We start from the raw sequence: 19,940 nt of genomic DNA on the forward strand, positions 1-19,940 counted from the left end.
TTTTGATTTCATTCGCGCATTGTGTCGCAAGTAAAAGTTATTACGAATTTTTCCACGACTCAGGTGCGAAAAAAAGGTATAGTAACGTTGACATTGACACATATTTTTTTCTGTACACAAAGTTAGAATAAAAGCAAGAAAATAACTATTTGATGTAAATATAGAGTAAGTTTTCTACGACGTTCTCTATGGGTATCTCGGAAAATACTGGAGATAGAGAGTCGGTTAAATGGGGAAAGAATTGCAGTTTTGTGGGGTCGTAAATATGCGCCTTTCAGATTTTTGAAAAAGTTCATGGCTTACTAGATATTTCGAAAAAAATAAATTTTGGTTATTTTAAAAATTGTCCCTAATTCCGTTATAATCTATTTTAGATAAAAAGTTTCCAGATAAAAGTTGTAGGTAATCACATCCTTAATAAAACTGTGTTTTCCTTTTTTTTAAGCCTGTCATTTTTCACATATGACACAAACATATGTTTTTTTTAATGGAAACCATAGTTGGCCAAAAAAAAGCGCCATTTTTTAAGCTTTTTAGCCATATAAGCTATAATATGTTTTTTTCGAAAAATTACTGAGTTATAGCCAATGCTTATTATTTTTAAACAATTCACTTAGTTAGGCATGGAAACAAGTTCAATCGTCGTTGCTCTCAGAAATTTGGAACTGTCACATCGAAACTTTGTAAATTAAAATAAATAAAAATTGTAAATATGAATTTTTCAAATAAAGAAAAGCGTGTAGGATTATTGGTTCAACTTTTCTTGGCCACACATTTTCGAGGATACGTTGCAGGGAACGTTACTTACGTTTTTTAGAGAACGGTTTTCAAGACATGTTAGAAAAGTTAAATTTAGATACTCGTGCATCAATAGTACTTCCAACATGTTTTTCATTATAACCCCCTCCCCCCCATAATGAAAGAAATGTTAAAAATTATTTATTTATTTATGCAAACTCAGGGATAGAAAGAGGTGGACCAATTGCATGGGCCTCCTCGATCACCTGACCTATCCATTTTAGATTTTTTATACGGTATGAATAACAACAAGATTTACAAATGAACTTATGAATTAAGTCGACCGGTCGTTCTGTGAGAATAGGTAGTAATTCAGTTTTAAAAAGATGCATTTATGTACATACTTAAAACAATGGCGGATTTTTTGAACATTTCTAAAATAACTTAAAGTTTATGTAGTGATACTCTTTTTATAAGTTTTAGTTTGTGTAATGTAAATTGTAAAGAACCGTTTAATAATATATTCTGTTATAAATAGTTAGGCCCTCGCGGCCGCAGTGGAGGGTCCCACCTGGGACCCACTCTTAGTGAATGCAAATACGAAACAGAACAGAGTGAATGTAACAAAAACACAGGGGCGCAACTAGACATATACTTTTAGGAGGAGGGGGGGGCTCAAGTCTTTTGGGGAGACTTAGATCACTATAAGATAATATTGATGTGAGATTAAAACCAATTTTATAAGACACGCACTGGAAATCTGGGGGGCTAAGCCCCCCCTGGCTCCCCCTTAGTTACGCCTCTGTAAAAAACATCTTATTAATGATTTTTTTCAGTCTTCCAATAAATAGTATTAGATAAAATAAAAGTAATTAAAAAGGTTATAATCAATTCTATAAATTTTTCCGAATTAAATTGTTAATTTTCTTTATGCTGTCCTAATTTTACAATTTTCCATCCATATAAACCACAATATAAGCACTGCATCAATTCATCATAACTTTTGCAAGCTCTCGAGTTAATAGGTTGGAACAAAAACCACACAACCCACGTACTAATCAAATAGCGAAGGAAATCATAAAAAAATCGTTTATGATGAACATGCAATATCGTCCTTGGCAAGTTTGAAAATAAGTATCATAAATATACTCCCTCAATATCCAATCACGTTAATATATACCTATTAATATAATAATGAGCTGTTTCGTAGTTTGTTAGCCATAGATGTCATAACATTTATGATAATACCATAGCACATTTGTTTTGATTAACAAACCTTTTTTGCAAGAGATGTTAATGAAAGATATATTTTATGGGGGTTATAGTCATTGGATTCTTCCCACACATTTATTGGTTGCAAATTCGATGATAAACAATCAAGATAGAATCTTAAGAGGGCCATACACGTATAGTTTTTCCTCAAAGCAGAATTGTGCAGTCGAAGGCTTTCTTCTATACTAATATCACAGCTAATATATAAAACCCTTAAGTGACTGACTCACTGCTGATCACGATCCTGCTCAAAACACTCAACGTAAGAAGCTCAATTTTGGCATACAGGTTGATTCTAGGGTGTAGAAGTTCGATAAGAAGCGATTTTCCGAAATTCCAGTTCCAAGGGGATGAAACCACCCCTCAAATATTACAATATTTTTTATTAAAAGAAGGGATTTTTCGAAACTTGAATTTTAAGGGGGTGAAACTACCCCTGAAATAATAGAATATTTTTTATTTAAAAACCGGTGAGTTTTTCGGAAAAACTCTTAAACACGTATATTTTATTTTGTTGTTTTACATATTTTAAGATTTTTTAAAAATTTATACAGGGTGTTTCATAATATATGATCATTGGGTAATCACGATTCTGCTTAAACTGCTTGACGTTTAAAGCTGATTTTTGACAAACGGATTGATTGTGGGATGTAGAGGTTCGATAAGGAGGGGTTTCTCGAATCTCAAATTGCAAGAGGGTGAAAACGCCCCTAAAATATTACAATATTTGTAATATTTTAGGGTTTTTAGTTTTTATTTTATTTTTTTTTGTTTAAAAAACAGTTAGTCTTTCGGGAAAACGCTGGGACACGCATAATTTATTTTGATTTTTTACATATTTTGATTTTTTTTAAAAAATCATACAGGGTATTCCAAAAAATTGAGTAATTGATTAACCACGATTCTGCTTAAATTGCTTGGCGTAAAAAGCTTATTACTGGCAAATGGATTTTTCGAAAGTCAAATTCCAACTAGATGAAACTGCCCTTCAAATATTACCAAGTTATACAATAATATCGCCATATTGTATTTTTTTATTTTATTTATTTTATTTTCTCATGCTGACATAAATGTGAGAAAATTTTATCCAGTTTGTATGTTGATGGAAATTCTTGCTTTGCTTTATCATCACCATTACAAATGATTAATTCGACGCGAACGAACAGTGCTCTTCATTTAGTTCGAAACTGTAAACGGTTTTAAGGATATTTACTTATAAAGTTTAGGATACATCGATTTTGTGTCGGTCCACAAAGTGTGTATTATGTTAGTAAAGTACCATTCAAAGTTCACAGATTAAGATACCCAGGTATATAAAAATATTAATGTAACCAGGAAATAATAGGTTTCCTTCAAATTGCCTGTATCATTACAAAGCTATTAGCTGTTCTTAGGTCGTCTAGCGTGTAAAGTTAATTAATGACAGAGTTGACTGGCAAAACTAAAGAAAGGCTAAATGTTTCTATTTTGCTCTAGTTGTTAGCAATATAGACCATGATATTTATTTAGAAGACCTAAAATAGAGATCACTTGTGACCATGACAGCGTAAAATTCTGTTAATAATGCATAATTTTAGACGTAATTGCGAGGAAAAATAAATAATTAGGTAATAGTATAATTAAAATGTTAACTGTAATATAATATTAGGATTTTTGTGTAAATTTTAACACGAGCCTTCTTTTTCATTATTAAACCTCAGATCTTATAATTCCTAAATAGTATTTGACGTTGTTGTTGCCAAAAGTTAGCAAGTGCCTAGTGTTAGCAAAAATAAAACACTAATTCACCACAATAATACACCAAAACACTTGCTGGCGAGTATCTGACACGCATCAGAAGATGGTTACGCAAGGTATTTTCTTTCATGAGCTTTTCTGTGACTGAAAAGCCCGATACGTGATGTTATCTCTCTTCCGCACTCCGGACATTCAAAAATCTCATTTCTTTGTTGTCTCTTTACTTTTTGGGTGTCGTTTGTAACTGAGGTTACAATTTTTCTCCATTTCGCTCTATATTCATTTCAAGGACCGATACGTTTGAGACATGGCGGTACCATTTGATTCCTAACAGTTGTTTAAGGCGTCTCTAGTCTCTATTGCAACTTGTTTAATGAGTTTTTGTGCCGGCGGTACGGCACCCAGGTTTCACGTCCATATAACATGGTGGGGATTATTACTGCTCGGTACACTGCAAGTTTCGTTTTTGTGTATCTTCTAATTTCCAGAATGCTCTTTAGGCGCTGGTAATCCTGTGCTGTTAGAAGCAGCTAGAAGAATAGGCCTAAATATGAACTACACTAAAACTAAAATCGTAACAAACACAGATCAAAACATAACAACCAGAATAAACCAAGATAAAATACATTAGAACAAGTTGAAGAGTATCCAAGCAGCATTTGGACGTCGGGACAACGTTGTGTCACGCGACCAAAAGTCGGGGCGCGCAACGTCGGCACAACCTCGTGCCAACCCTAGTCTGCACTAGTTTGGAGAATAATTTTTGGGTCGAAACGACGTTGGATACCTACGTTGGCTAGCAGCCTAATTTAGTACAAACCGCAACGTTGTTTAAAATCCTAATTCACAGAATTACAAAACTATTATAATATGGCGTCTAAGTCGCGTCTTATCCTAAATTGGGATAATTATAGTAAAAATATTATTTTTATGATTTAATTAGAGACATATGCCAGATAGCAGTAAAGAAAAACAAAACAAAAGTATTTAAGTGTGGAGGATGTTTGAAGATCATAATTATTGAAACACTTTAACCAACTCTGTAACTCGTTACCCAAGGCGAAAAATTTAAACGCAAACAACTTTATTGATAAATGTATTGTTTCTGATTTGAAAAATACTAATGGGCCTTAAAATTAAAGAAGTTTTAAAAAAAATTCTTGTTTTTTTTTAGTAAAATGAGAATTTATTCGCAGTCGAAAAAAAATTGTTTCCGCGTGTTGTTTAGGGTCAAATATTACAAGTTAATGTATTCAAAAAGCAGGAATTGCTATTTTAGGAACGAAACATTTTCTTATTCAACAACATGGCGGCTTTCGCTTTGTTGTTTTGGTGATTAAGATGGAGTAATTCGAGTAGTCGCATACCTGGACTAATAAAGTCGCAGTTCAGCCTTAACAGGTAGTATACTAGTCGCAAGATTGCCTAATTTAGTCATCCTAGAGTCTAGCTTGTGCCGCCCTCTATATTCTAAATAAACGAGGGAGCGGATAAACTACCGGTAATATGTCGATGTATATTTAAATTTAGTTTTATATGTGCCTTTCTTACGTCCCATTTTAATTAAGGTTTTGTTATAAAACAAAAACAGCACTGAACTGTCTGACCGAACAGAACAATGAAGTGAAAATTTAAGATTTAAGGTTATGGTTCAATACAGTTGCAAAAAGGTAGTGGCTCGACGTCCTACCAACGTAAGAATAAGGAAATCTAAACAACGTTGGAATTAGTAAAACAGACGACGTTTGCGCAACGTTGGAATAGGTCCTGAAAGTGACGTCGGAAAACTCTTTATTGCCCAACATTGTAACAACGTTGTCCGAATCACCTAAAGATCACTTAAGCAAAAAAGGTTACAAGATAACGTTTATTCGACGTCGCAGAAGCTTTTACTTTGTTGTGGTACTTGTTCAACGTCGGCACAACGTTACAACAACGTTTACATTTATTTTAACACCCAAGGTACGGAGCTAACTATTTTTTGTAACTAATCCAACGTTGTGTTTAGTAAACATGTGGTCGCAAGTCGTGAAATTGCTACTTGGGTATATATATATATATATATATATATATATATATATATATATATATATATATATATATATATATATATATATATATATATATATATATATATATATATATATATATCTGGGACAAATGATTAAACTGAAAAAAGAAAACCAAACAGCTGAAATAAAGAGACGAGTAGGACTGGCCTGGGCAGCATTTGAAAATGCTGAGAGAAGAAAATGCCCAGAAGAAGTAGAGGAAGACCTCAGATGAGATAGGCGGACGATCTGAGGAAACATGCAGGCAAAAGATGGATGAGCACGGCGACAGAGAGGGAAGAGTGGAAGAGATTGTGGGAGGCCTATGTCCAATGATGGACCGAAAAGGCTGAATAGATAGATAGATAGAATCCTGTGCTGAATTTCAGTGTCGATATTGGCCTTTTCTGAAATCAATAGTTCTTCTCCGATTTTTATAGCGTTATTGTGATCTTCCGGGGGGAGTGCAAATGATTTTAGTTATATCGATGTTCAACTTAAGGTCCAAAGCCTCGTATGCCCAGGTTCAGCATTTCTCAACAACTAGAGCGCAATCATCAACGTATTGAAGTTCTGTGATGAATTTTATACGTGTTTTGAATTTTATAAGTCTTTTTATGTTAAACAGACCGCCGTCGTATCTGTATCTTATGCCCATTCCTCTTTCCTGCAGTTTGGTGTCCACTATAATGGAGAGAGCCGCCAAGAATATGTTGAAGAGGAGAGGCGCTGAGACACATCCTTGCCTAACTCCTTTATTTGTTAGGAAGGGATCGCTCAGTGATTCATGAGATATTATTATTATGGAGGTTTTTACACACTGTAAGAAATTTATTGGGTACTCCGAACTTTTTCATAATTAACCAAAGTGCATCTCTGTTTACAGAGTTGAAGGCTTTTGTTAGGTCGATGAATGCAACATAAAGTTTACACTGCTACTCTTTTACTTTTTCCTGTATCTGACACTACATGTTAACTAACGATTTAAAGCTTTTTACGAATTAAAAGAAATTTAAATTATACATTTTATTACAGGAAAAACTGCAAGAAGTTTAATAACCAACCATAAAAGCATGTTATTTTCCTGATTCCGTAACCAAGGTCGACATTTTATTAGTCTTCAAGGTACAAAAAAAGATTTTATATACATATTCACCTTAAAACATTGCATAATTAGTAATTATTGTATATTTAATTATTAATCTATGTAATTGACTTACTTAGCAACGGTAGTGATTAGTACTTCGTTATTAAATGGAGAAAAAAAGCAGTTGTATTTATAATAAAATTGTAACGCGTTATTTAGCAAAAAATAGGGGCAGTACTTAGATAAAAAATACTGTAATTTAAATATCTTCCTGAATAACTATAGTAGGTTATATTATCACACCTATTAGTACAAATAAGTATACGTTGATAGCTCATGTAGTAAGTGTTTTCAACATGAAAAAGCTCTTAGGAAAAACACATCTTTATCAATAAAGTAGTTTAACATTTCTGAATGAACGGAAGTTGCTGATTAAAGGGCTATTTGCACATAATATCAGTCATGTCTGAGTTTTGTTCGGTCAAAAGGTTTCAGTTATGATTTTTTTTTCTACAGAAAATATTCTAAATTATAAATTTTCCGTGAAAATTTACAAAAAGAACACTGTAACATAACAGAATCTTTAAAAAATCAAATATATTTCGTAGATGAGTAAACACACTGCTTCAAAAGAAAATGTATTTACTACTCTTGTTTTTTAGTCTTGTAGTCTTTATTAACTATTCTTGTTTCTTAAAATTAATTATTACATTTTTAGTTGTTGTAGGAATAGGTCTGGTGCATTCTCCGCCGGTGCTGCCCCCATCGGAGAATATAGCAATCAACTGGCGTATACAAATACACGGGTTTAAATAGCGAGGATGAAAAAATTTATTATAAAATTATTCTAAAAGTGTTAGGAAGTATAATTTGTGAAAATTTTAAAAATAAAAATTAAAAAGTCTTAAATATTTTAATATCTTCAGAAGATCCTAACTCGTATTATAATTTTATAATCCAGCTAATAAAGCTTTTTAAAAGAGTTCAACTACGGTAGCGAGTAGTGGCGGATAAAGAGGGGGGCCATGGGGCCCGGGCCCCCCCTAAGATCTATAAATTTGGTTAAATATTAGGCTGTTGGGTTAAAAATGGCGCCCTAAAAAGCATATTCTACATTACTTTTTATTTGGCCCGCACCCTAAAATAAATTCCTGTATCCGCCCCTGGTAGCGAGCATAGTTTTATACACCAGTTTTGCTAGTGGTGTCATAATTGGGGCTATTTTGGCTACAACGACAATTTTTAAAGGTACATAATTATAATTTTACTGTATATGTAACTGTTTGAATCCATTTTTGCTTTTGATCAAATCGGTGTGAGAAACATTGTTAATCTAAGTGAGAAACTATGAAGCTATAACATTTTGTTTTGAGAGAGTTGAATATCCGGGAAAGTTGAGTTATGTCTATGGGTAATATAATTTCGATTTCTGGTAATATAATTTCGAGTTCTTAAAAAATATGACTAGTTAAAATTCTGTCAATAATAATCTATCAAAGAATGAGAACGAAATTTTATTACCATAGAAACGCGTTTTGATTTTTAGACTTCAATTACATTTTCATTATTTTTTTATTTTCTCTAAATCGGTATGAAATTTTGGAAAAGTATAGGTAAACGGGTTTTACCATTTTAGAACAAGCAAATTTTTTTATGAAGAATGCATTTTTCTCAAAATGTCAATAATAAAAAAGTTTTTCCTCTTGTAAAGACAATCCGGAGACATACTGTATAAAATTTGTCGTTTTCTGTTTTGGCATTTCCGTATCTATAGTTACCGGTACCAGTGGTTGTTATGGCGCAAACCTTCAATAGCAAAACAAACAACTAAGTGACAGTTTTGAATATACACACACCGGAAAAATCTAGGGATATCGTTTTATTAAAGTTAAAAATAAATGTTTTGAATAAACAACCACATATTTGTAGGCCCATTCTTTCTACTTCGATTGAAACGAAGTAGTCACACTAGTTATTTCTAAATTTGGGATATTTGCAGAAGTGTTGAAAGTGTGAAATTGCATTTTTTGTCAAATGTATAAAAAGCACCTAGAATCAATTGTTCGAATTTAACCTGTACTGGCTATGTTTTTATGATAACTGGCCAGAATTTATTCAAATAACTCTGTTTAGTATTAAACGACATTATGGAGCGTAGACATCTTAACAGAGACGGAATGCTAAGGGCCATGGGTATGCTCGAAGCTGGAATGCGCCAAATAGACGTAGCTAGAGCATTAAATACAACGCAAAGTGTAATATCGCGATTAAGTGCACGCTACCGTGAAAGTGATGAAAGCAAGTTGCTGAAAGGTACACAGGGCGACATCGCATTACTACCCCTCAGCAAGATCATTTTTTACAATTAAATGCTCGACGCCGACCGACTCTTACAGCACAAGAGCTTAGTTTAATTCTCCAGGAAACACATAATGTAACCGTTAGTCCTGACACTGTTCGCAATAGATTAAGAGAGGTCAACTTATGAAGCAGACGTCCCTGGAGAGCTCAACCCTTAACGAGAGGAAATCGAGAGGTACGATATTTGTGGGCTCAAGATCATGTTCAGTGGTCGAATGAACAATGGGCCACTGTTCTCTTCACGGATGAGTCACGCTTTGGAACTCATCCGGATTCGAGAAGGCTTAGGGTATGGAGAGAACCGGAAAATCTTATTCGGTTGGATTATGTTCAGGAAGTGCACCCTTATCAAGGTGGAACAGTTATGGTCTGGGGAGGAGTCCAGTTAGGCCGAAAAACAGATCTCGTTTTTCTTGAAAGGTTTCTAACATTAATCATATATCGTGATTTAATTCTTGAGCCTATCGTGTTACCATATTTATGCCAATGATTTTGGGAGAAACTTCATTCTCATGCATGACAATTCACGGCCTCATACAGCCAGAGTGGTAAGTGAGTTTATCAATGCTCATCAATTAAATATCTTACCCTGGCCGGCACAATCTCCTGACCTCAACCCCATCGAGCACGTATGGGACGCGGTCCAAAGAAGAATTTTGAGAATAGGTAGGCCTCGTGAAAGTCGTAGGGATCTGGTTCGGGCCGTGAATGCAGCGTGGCAGGCTGTACCTCAAAAAGAGATCGACAACCTGATCAGGAGCATGGAGAGACGATGTAGGGTTGTAATGAACAGTAGAGGAGGCTATATCCTTTATTAAGTAAAATTGGTTTTATCTTTTTTTTTTAATTCACTGATGTTTAGAATAAAAAAAAATGTGTGTATTTTTTTGAGTTCAATAAAAATCAAGGTAAATTTGAAAAATTCTGTAAATTTCGCATTTTTATTTCCAATACGTCCTGTAAACTATTTGTTTATTTTAATTTTATTATATCAGAAATGCAAATAATAAAATTACTGACGATGGCTGGATAAAATTGTAATATCCCTAGACTTTTCCGGTGTGTGTAGAAAGCCAGAATGTTGTCGGAAAGTTCTGATAATGAAGACTACTTTAATATTGGTACTCCACCAGAACTTACAGGAAGCTGCAAAAAGAGCAGAAGCCAGTTTACTTCCAGAGAAAAGTAGGGGGCAATATGAAATAGCATTGAAAGTATACTAAAAATGGTGTGCCGAAAGAAATGCTAAGAGTATTGCTTCGGAGACAGTCTTGATAGCATATTTTAGCGACATGGCAAGGCAGAAAAAGCCATCTACCTACTCTTTGGGCTACGTACAGCATGATACGGACAATGCTAGAATTAAGGGAAAAGACAATATCACAAACTCGTCGCTTTTTTAAAACGCCAGAATGTAGGTTTTAAGCCAAAGAGCATTGACGTAACTACAGGGGTACCCGGTGGTGCCACCTCTCCCCAGCTACAGCTCCCAGAGAAATCTTGAATTATTAGTCTTGGCTACGTATTAATTTCTATTTGCTTGTGATGTAGTAAAAATGACGTTTTCTAGTTTTGTTTAGTTAGTATTATTTTGGTATGTTCAAAAAATGTGTTAATTTTTATTATTTTTAGAAAATTTGTGGGTACTTAAGTAATCTACGGGTACACGGTTTGATAACCAAGTCTGAAATTTATTGATAGAAAATTCATGTAAAATTTTTATTCAAAAAATGTGTTTTTTAAATTATTCTTCATTTTTTAAAAAATAAAAGAGTTACGGTACTCAGTTTCAGCCCCCCCCCCAGGATGAATTGCTAGTTACGCTAATGCCAAAGAAGTCTAGAATTTTTACCTTCAACAAATAAATGTATTAAAATCTTCAATTATTATTGTTAATCTTCTTGTTTATTTCTGTTGATGTTAGATAAGTATTTAATAAAGATATTACAAGAATATTTTGCTTAGTTAAATGAGGCGAGAAATAAGAAAAACCGAGTGAGGGAAATGGAGAAGAGGGAAGAAATGTAGATAATTTGACACTTTCAAAATTTTTAAAAGTCAGTAATGTCAGTATTACATATATGGTTGTAAATAAAATTATTTTTATAATTAATCTTGGCAACAAAAGCGTTTGATATTAAAAAATTAAAATTGAAGATGAAGCAAGTTTGTTATTCTGATCAGGACCAGAGTATTTTTTCGATTATTTTTTTCCCTTCATAACTCTAAAAGGAATTCGTAGAAGTTATTGAAACAATTTGTTAATTTTAATAAGTTCTTTAAACTGTTTGAAATAAAGTTTTCTCTAAAAGAAAATTGGAGACATTTATTTATCGCTTTTAAAATTTACATGGGATATCCTGTGTTCAGGTCGGTATAATTAAATGAATACAGTTTAAAAATATTATTCTACTAACCTTAAACACCTCCATTCCAAAAAAAATCAAATAGAAAAAAAACTAATTAAAAATCCTAATCACTCTCTCTGCACAGAACACCCAGTCTTTCGATACCGATACTAATCCGTCCGATGATACACCCGATCGCATCGGTTTCTAATCAGATGGAATCTCGCACAAACTGCGCGAAAGGAAAAGTGGAAAGCCCGAGCACGATGTAGCGCGTTTCTCGTCCAAGCGACTGTTGATATCGCCGTGTAATCGCCGAATGAATGAATGAAAAAGTCTTCTTCGTTCGTGTGAGAGGTTGCTTGCCCGGGTCCCACCTGCCGACCTACATTCGGTAAACGCTTAGAAAGAATATCAAAGGGATGAGATTTTGATTATACTAATGTAAATATCAAAATCAGTCTGGCAAGTTTGAGGCTCGTATCAATAACATAATAAAACCTGGGACTTATGAGTATAATAAAACCTGAGATTATGGATGTATAGGGTTTTCTATTAAATTTGTCTCCCGATATACAGTCTGAAAAAATAAATAATACTTAGAGATATGCTGATATAGAGAGATCATGGAACAATTATGTTTCCATTAAAAAATCGCGAAAATTAAAATACAAATAATTATAATAAATGGAGATTGTGTTTTCTAAGAGAGCTGGCTTTATATTTACAAAAACTACATATAAACATAATTAATATAATATACTTACCCTTAAATTATAAAAACACTAATCACCCACGCACTGAGACTCTACAGGGTGATTCGAACTATATTCCGGAAACTGTAGCATATTCTGCAGATAAATAGAAGTAAAAAAGTTCTCATAATGCTTAATTTCGGAGTTCTTGAAATGCTTAGTTTCGGAGATACAGGGTGTATAAATTTCATTTTTGTTTTGATTTTTTCCAAATAATTTCTGAAATAACGTCAATATTTTGATGAAAATTTGTGGGGGAGTTTTTTTATATGAGAAATTTGATTTTGGTGTCACACACAGCCAAAACAACTTGTGTAACAACATACCTGTGCCAATTTTTTGTCAAACGGAAGATGCTGTCAACAAACTTTTCACAGCTCTCTTCGTTTCTGAGCTACAGGGTCTTTTCAAAAATTTTGCAATTTGGGACAGCCCCCGTATCTCCGTTATTATGGATGATATCGAGAAGGTGAAAATTGATTCTTGTAGAACATTTTACGTAGAATACAGTGGCGTAGTGTTTTTCTACAATAAAAATAATTTTGAAAATATGAACTAAAGTTATGTTTTGTTAGTAAGTTTTTTCAAATGGAACAACCTGTATATTTATAAATCGTATGATCCTTGCTATGAGCTTCTCAATAATATATACCACTCTATATTTATTTTCACTATTTACTGTGATATTTAAAATATATCATTTTCTTATTAGTAGGCCGAGATAAATAACAAAAAATCAAAATGGTATTTACTAAAATAGTCATACACTTATTAGAATTTTATTTGCAATTGATATATTTTACTTTTGAACCGTTACCACTGAATCTCTGAATATATTTTTCTTTTTTATAACGGGATGGGTTTGCAAATATCTAAAAGCTTGCGTTATTAGCTTGCATTATTAAAGCATTTTCCATGTGTTCGACATTGTATTAGTTGCCAGGATATATTTCATATTTCAAAAATCCCCGAAATCAGAATTCGAGAACGAACGAATCCGGGAATCAGGGAGGCCATCATCTGGGTCCATTGATTCCAATTCATTGATTTGAGAAATAATAATTTAACAAAATTCTAATATTTTCATTGTATGTTAAGTTGTGAGGGGAAGCATGCTTTCTTGCTGAAAGCATATTTTACGTAAATTAGCTAAAGGAATATTTAAAAATTCCGATACGATAGCTTCCAAGATTTACAAATACTGGTAGAGAGTTAAGTTTTCCTAATATATAAAGAATTTATTAGTGGCTCTCAAAACAAAAGAAGAGACAGATAGGAGTATACTTTTAATAATTTATTAGTTTCTTTTATTATCAATCATGGTCTACTAATAAGTATGATCCTTTAATATATTTTTTTTAAATATTGCAGTAAATAGTGAAAATAAATATAGAGTGATATATATATTTTTGAGAAGCTTATGGAAAGCCAGATCATATAATTTATAATTTATAAATATACAGGGTGTTCTATTTAAGAAAACGTAACTTTAGTTCATATCTTCAAATATATTCTTTTCGTAGAATAACAGACTACGCCACTGTATTCTACGTAAAAAGTTCTACAATAAAAAGTTTTCACCGTCTCGATACATTTAACAATACAGAGATACAAGGGGTGTCCCAAATTGCAAAATTTTCAAAAAGAGCCTGTAGCTCAGAAATGAAAAGGGCTATGAAAATTTTTGATCAAAAAGTTGCAAAGGTTTGTGCAAACCGCACCCTTCTTCACGAATAACAGAGATACCGTATGATTTCAACCAAAATGGGACACCCTGTACATTACTTTAGTTTTTGCTAAATTAATTTTAAGACCAGCTTTATTACTGGCTGTTAATTCTCTAATTTAATCACCTTTCTATCTCTTGAGGTGTGCTTTATTGTATGCGACACCATGTATAATGATATATTATTCTAATCTTTTAAACACACCTTCTAGGATCGTCTGTTAAACTAACCTACATCTATATCCTTTTTATCTCGGAGACAAACAATAAAAATCCACTTGTATCAATAAATAACTGCGAGCAACGTGAAACGCCGATGAGAATTTTATTGCTTTTTTCTCCACGATTTTTAAAATAACAAAAGTCGTTGGCTTCTTCATACCGAGCGCACTTTCACTACGTGCTCAACATTTTTAAAGATAGAACTTTGCAGTGATTCATCCGTCTAAATGTCGGAATGACTTACCTTAGTCTACATCTGCACGGGCTAATCTTATGCGCTTATTTATAAATAAACAATCGTGGAAGGAATGTTGCAGTTCAAGGTTCTTGAAGAATGCAGAAGAGAAACAAAGAATGTTTGTTTGTTAGGCCTCGTCAACATATAATGTTTTACTTTGCGTCTTAGCTGTTCAGTAGACTATTTAAAAAGATCGTCTCTATTTTTTTCTTAATTATATGAAATATGGTTCAGAACCGGGTAATCCCGGTACCGAAAGATCCGGTAATTCCCGGTTCTTTTGAGACATCAAAGAACTGGGACTCGAAATTATTAATCCCGGTTCTTTCGGTACTTTCGGGACTCGGTAATAATAATTAATAACATACTAGCTTTTTCCCGCGACTACGTTCGCGTTACACCTCGAATCGTTCATGCATTGATTTCAATGATTGTTTACTTCTTTATAGATAGAGCTAGTGAACCTTACAAATGCAATATTTAAACTATGTTTTTAAGAGTTTTAGAACTACTCGTATTTCATATGAAATTGTCGATTTTCTGGGTGAGTCTTGAATAAGTGTAAATATTTTCAGGGCTGGTAAATCTCGATAAAAGAAACATTATCTTACTTTAAAAAATTCCAAAAAAAGAAATATTTTTTGCTTAAATTTTGAGAACCACTGGAGCTTTTCGGGTTTTTCTGTCTGGTAAATTTAATCTACCTACTACCTATGTTGCCATGTTATGAAGAAATTATGTTTTTTAACTAAAAACTAAAAAGAAATCTAAAAAGTTAAGTAATCTTAATAATTCTAGAAGTTGTTATCGAAATCAAAGTATTTCAAAGAAGTTCAATTTTGGCCCCAAAATGATTTGTGACTGAAACTAATTATGTATGGTTGGACAGAGGGTTGATGTGGTTTTTTTATTTCTTAATTATGGGTATAGAGTGTTTTAGAAATCGAACCAAAATCGAAATTTGGCAAAATCTGAAAAAAGAAAATCTCTCGATAATAATAAATACTGAAATGACTATTTACCCTCTATAGATAGAACCCTACCTAAGAATAAATATTTCGTTCATATTATTGATGTCACTAAATAAACCCTTGTATAAAATTTTATACTTCTAGATGTTATATATTGTCCTCCATTCGCGAATTTCAAGTTCCAGAGCTTTACGCTCTGGGCTACTCAGAACGGTTCTGAAAGGAGCTGTGCGCGATAGCCTAGGATATGGGTGTCCATATGGCGCGGAACAGTTCTGAACTTTATGACTCAATTGAATGGAGTGAGAGTATCGCGTTCTTGAACAGTTCAGAGCTGTACAACTGCATGAATGGAGGACAGTAATAATAATGCATTTTCGTACAACAAACTTTCATTCCCTATTCTACTCCCTATGGGTATGAATTTCATAAATTTGCTATGTCCGAATAATTAACTCATGTCTTTTACATGATACTTTGTGCAAATTTTTATGTGTATAATCCAGAGGTCACGAAGGTTTATACAGGGTGTTTCAAAACAAATGCGAAAAACTTCAGGGGGTGATTCCTTGTTCAAAATAAAGGGTAGTTTGTTTTATAAACGTTGGGTCAAAAGTCAACCATTTGCGGTACAAAGATGGCGGAAAAATAATGTCAGCATTAATAAAGAATCTAGTGGGCAGCTGTAATTTTTTTAGGAAAAAATCTAGTCGGCCGCTGTCACTTTTTAGGATGTTTCTAATATTGTTTTATTTGACATTACCCTACTGCAATACGTTATTATCTAGATTATTATTATTATCATTATTATCACTAGATTCTTAATCTAAAAATATTTTTTGTCCTGACATGTAATGCTTTACATTTTATTTTTTAATTTCAAATCGGTGAGTTTTATAAAAAAAATACAAGAGATAAAAAAGTTTCTAAACAAACTAAACTATCCAAATTATTGTTTTTGCATGTGTTTGATAAGATTTTTCTTTAAATTTCGTTAACAAGAATGATAGGGGTAGTTTATTTCAACCCCTTCCACTCGTTTTAAAAAAGTGAAAAAATTACCAGAAAGTGTGTTTTCATAACAGTAATGCTCCCATAAAATTTCATTAGTCTATCTCTTTTCGATTTCAAGATAAAAAATAAGAACATTATTTTTCCGCCATATTTGTACCGCGATATCTCCCTAATGGTTGACTTTTGACCCAACGTTTATGAAGCAAACTACCCTTTATTTTGAACAAGGAATCACCCCCTGAAGTTTTTCGCATTTTTTTTGAAACACCCTGTATAAATTTTTACTAACTTTACACATTTGGTTGATGAATTTCAATAATCTCTTCTAATTCTTTCTGTAGAATTTCATTCTTCTAGACCAGATAGTAAGGAATGTTCATACAACAAATTGTTCGACATAATTTTACACTCTAAGAGGATGAATTTCCTAAAATCGCTTTGCGTAGCTAATTCACTAATCAATAATGCCATTTAAACGAACCTTTGTGCTAATATTTCTGTATCTAAAGCTGGCGTTATCAACTGACCCCTAAAATATCTAAAAACTTGATATATAATCTAACTGACACACCACTGACAAATAAATAATTTATTTCTGGAGGTATTTTGTATAGGTGTTTTTCAGGTTTTAGTATTTAGTCGTTTTACACAAAGAAATAGCCATTAAACAATATAAAAATACTTCATAACAAATCTAGACATATATACCTTTGGTTTAAAAAAAGAATCATCAAGATCGGTGAAGCGGTTTCGGCGGGATGGATGTAACAAAAAAACCCTTTGAGCTTTTATATATGTATGGATTTTTTGTTACGTGCGAAAGACTTTTGATACTTTCTAGCGGTGGAAATCAAACTCTTCTAAAAAAGTAGTGATGCTATCTTTTACTGTTTTTACTTCTGAAGTTATTTTGAAGTTTCTATAATTTTTATTAGCAATTATTGAAGTTTAAATATGTTATTTTATTATTTAGTATAATATTGCTGAATGTATTAGTTATATTTTTTTGTGTTATGTTTTTATAGGCATTTGCATCTTTAATTGAAAATATTACGTTTTTTTTTCTAATTTAGTTAAGTTGGTTTTGAGGTTGGTTGATGTTGTTTGGTGTAATTTTTAAGCTACCTATGTGTATTCTTTTTTTTGCGTGTGTTTGTTATTTGTGTTCATGTTTACTTTCTCATGACTTAATAATTTGACTTTTTATCGGTTTTACTTTTGAGAATCATCCCTTGCTTGCTAACACAAACACAACAACCCAAATAAGAACAAACTTTACCTTAACGCAGCATCTTCGAACTACAATTGGTATTCGCCAAGGCGATAGCCTCAGCCCTCTGTTATTCAACACAATCATGGATCAAGAAATAAAAACCGTCAAGAATACTGGATTAGGATATCGAATGGGAATGCATAAAGTAAACATATTATGCTATGCCGATGACGCAGTACTTATTGCAGAGTCAGAGGACGACCTCCAAAGAATGCTACAAGCTTTTAACAGACAGGCAGAAAAACTTAACATGCAAATTTCCACAAATAAGACCAAATGCATGACCATTAGAAAGGAGCCTCTACGGTGCAAATTGGTAATAAAAAACAAAACTATTGATCAGATAGTGTCATTCAAATACCTCGGATGCAAAATTACAAGCTCAGGATTCCTGGAAGAAGAAGTAAGGAAACAAGCCAATAAAGCTGCCACAATATCAGGACATCTTAAATATCCCATATGGAAAAACAAACATTTGAGTACAGAATGTAAGTCAAGAATATACAAAACCTGCATACGACCAGTGATGACATATTGTGCGGAAACCAGAGCTGAAACATCAGTAATAAAGAGAATCCTACGAACTACTGAAATGAAGACCTTAAGAATGATAACTGGATACACATTGAGGGACAGACAGATAAATGTAGACATAAGAGAAAAGTGCCAAACAAACGACGTTGTCAGATGGATAAGGCAGAGAAGAGAATGGAACCAGCATGTCAATAGAATGGGCCCCGACAGAATGGCCATAATAATTCGCAACAACGTACCCCATATCAGAAGACCTACTGAACGACCACCTAAACGTTGGCAAGACAGTTAGCAGTCAACCTCGCAAGAGTTGCTTAGACGAGGAGGAAACCGGAACTAAACAGGCGATACGCCTTCTAAAAGAAGAAGAAGAAGAAGAGCAACTAGAACAAATTATATTTACTTTAAAGTACATACCTACATCGACATTAAAATGTGTGCATTTGTCGTCTCGGTGAGTGTATTTTAACCGGTAATAATTTAAAGATTTTCGAAGAAAGCGTAATGTAATAGTATCGACAAAGTCAGTCGGAACAAATATAAAAATGTTAATCTGTGACAAGCATCATACGTTATCTGTACGTTGCGGAACTTTCTTCGTACATTCTTTATGCATCTCGCAGATGACGTACGTGTGGCCACACAAGACTTTAGAGAATACAGAGGATTTCAAAAGTAAATTACAAGAACTATTACTAGAATTTTTACATTTATAAGCATTTTGAAAGCTACCCATCTTCGTAAAATACAAATTAAAATATTTGAGTTAAAAGGTTCAGTTAATACCAAATAAACTTTTAGTCATCTGATTAAGCTTGATCGGCACAGCGTTGCCCACTTTTATATATTTTCTTTTAATCAAAATATTTTAGAAAACAAAAATAAATTAATTATAAATAAACAGTAATTATTTAGAACAACAAAACTCACCTTCTTAACAGCACTTAAGGGACATTAAGGGCCATTACTACTGCTTTTCCGTTCAAAATATTCTATATAATGTTGCGTTAGTTTTTTACGGCTATTAAGCTATCTTGTACAGGGTGGGTCAAATTCGACGCTTTTAAATAGAAACACCCTTTTCTATAGCAGATAGACGAAAACTAATATCAGTGTCTGAAGCTCAATTTTCATCAAAAACATGATTTCAAAAATGTACATTTTTAACAAATCGCTGTAACTTTTTTGCTATGGAAAATTTTGTATTTCTATGGAAACATTTCCAAAGCACCTTTTTACGTAGAATTTAATAGTTTAAGTATATATTTTTTTAAATTAATAATTTAAGAGTTATCAACAGAAAAATTAACTTTTTATTTGGGACACCCTCTATATTTTTAATTAGCTGAAAAGAATTTAAAATTACCTTTCTAAAAATATAGCACATTTGATATTTTGTTATAATCCCCTTCGAAATACAGAATTTTTAAAAGTTCGCCACTTTTAACTAGTAGGCTTTGGACCCCTTATTGATGATATGCCCTTAATGGAACTCGAAAACATATTTTTCTAGCAAAACCACGCACCGCCTCAGAACGCTGAAGTTATCAGCAAATTTTTGTAGCCAATTTCAAGAATAATTGAATAGCTAACCAAGATCCCGGCCGTTGGCC

The 19,940-nt window shown here is 32.9% G+C and overlaps 1 protein-coding gene across 1 annotated transcript in view; it reads right to left on the reverse strand.

Moving 5' to 3' along the window:
• LOC115888158 overlaps positions 1–11,895 on the reverse strand; it is a 72,585-nt gene extending 60,690 nt beyond the window's left edge. The window contains exon 1 of the mRNA XM_030907756.1: positions 11,664–11,895. Within this exon, the coding sequence (XP_030763616.1) occupies positions 11,664–11,678 (15 nt within the window). The 5' untranslated portion in view covers positions 11,679–11,895. The remainder of the gene's footprint in view (positions 1–11,663) is intronic.
• Between the last annotated feature and the right edge of the window lie 8,045 nt (positions 11,896–19,940).

This window comes from Sitophilus oryzae, unplaced genomic scaffold, assembly GCF_002938485.1.
Source record: "Sitophilus oryzae breed Bouriz unplaced genomic scaffold, Soryzae_2.0 scaffold_684_pilon_pilon, whole genome shotgun sequence".
NCBI lineage: Eukaryota > Metazoa > Arthropoda > Insecta > Coleoptera > Curculionidae > Sitophilus > Sitophilus oryzae.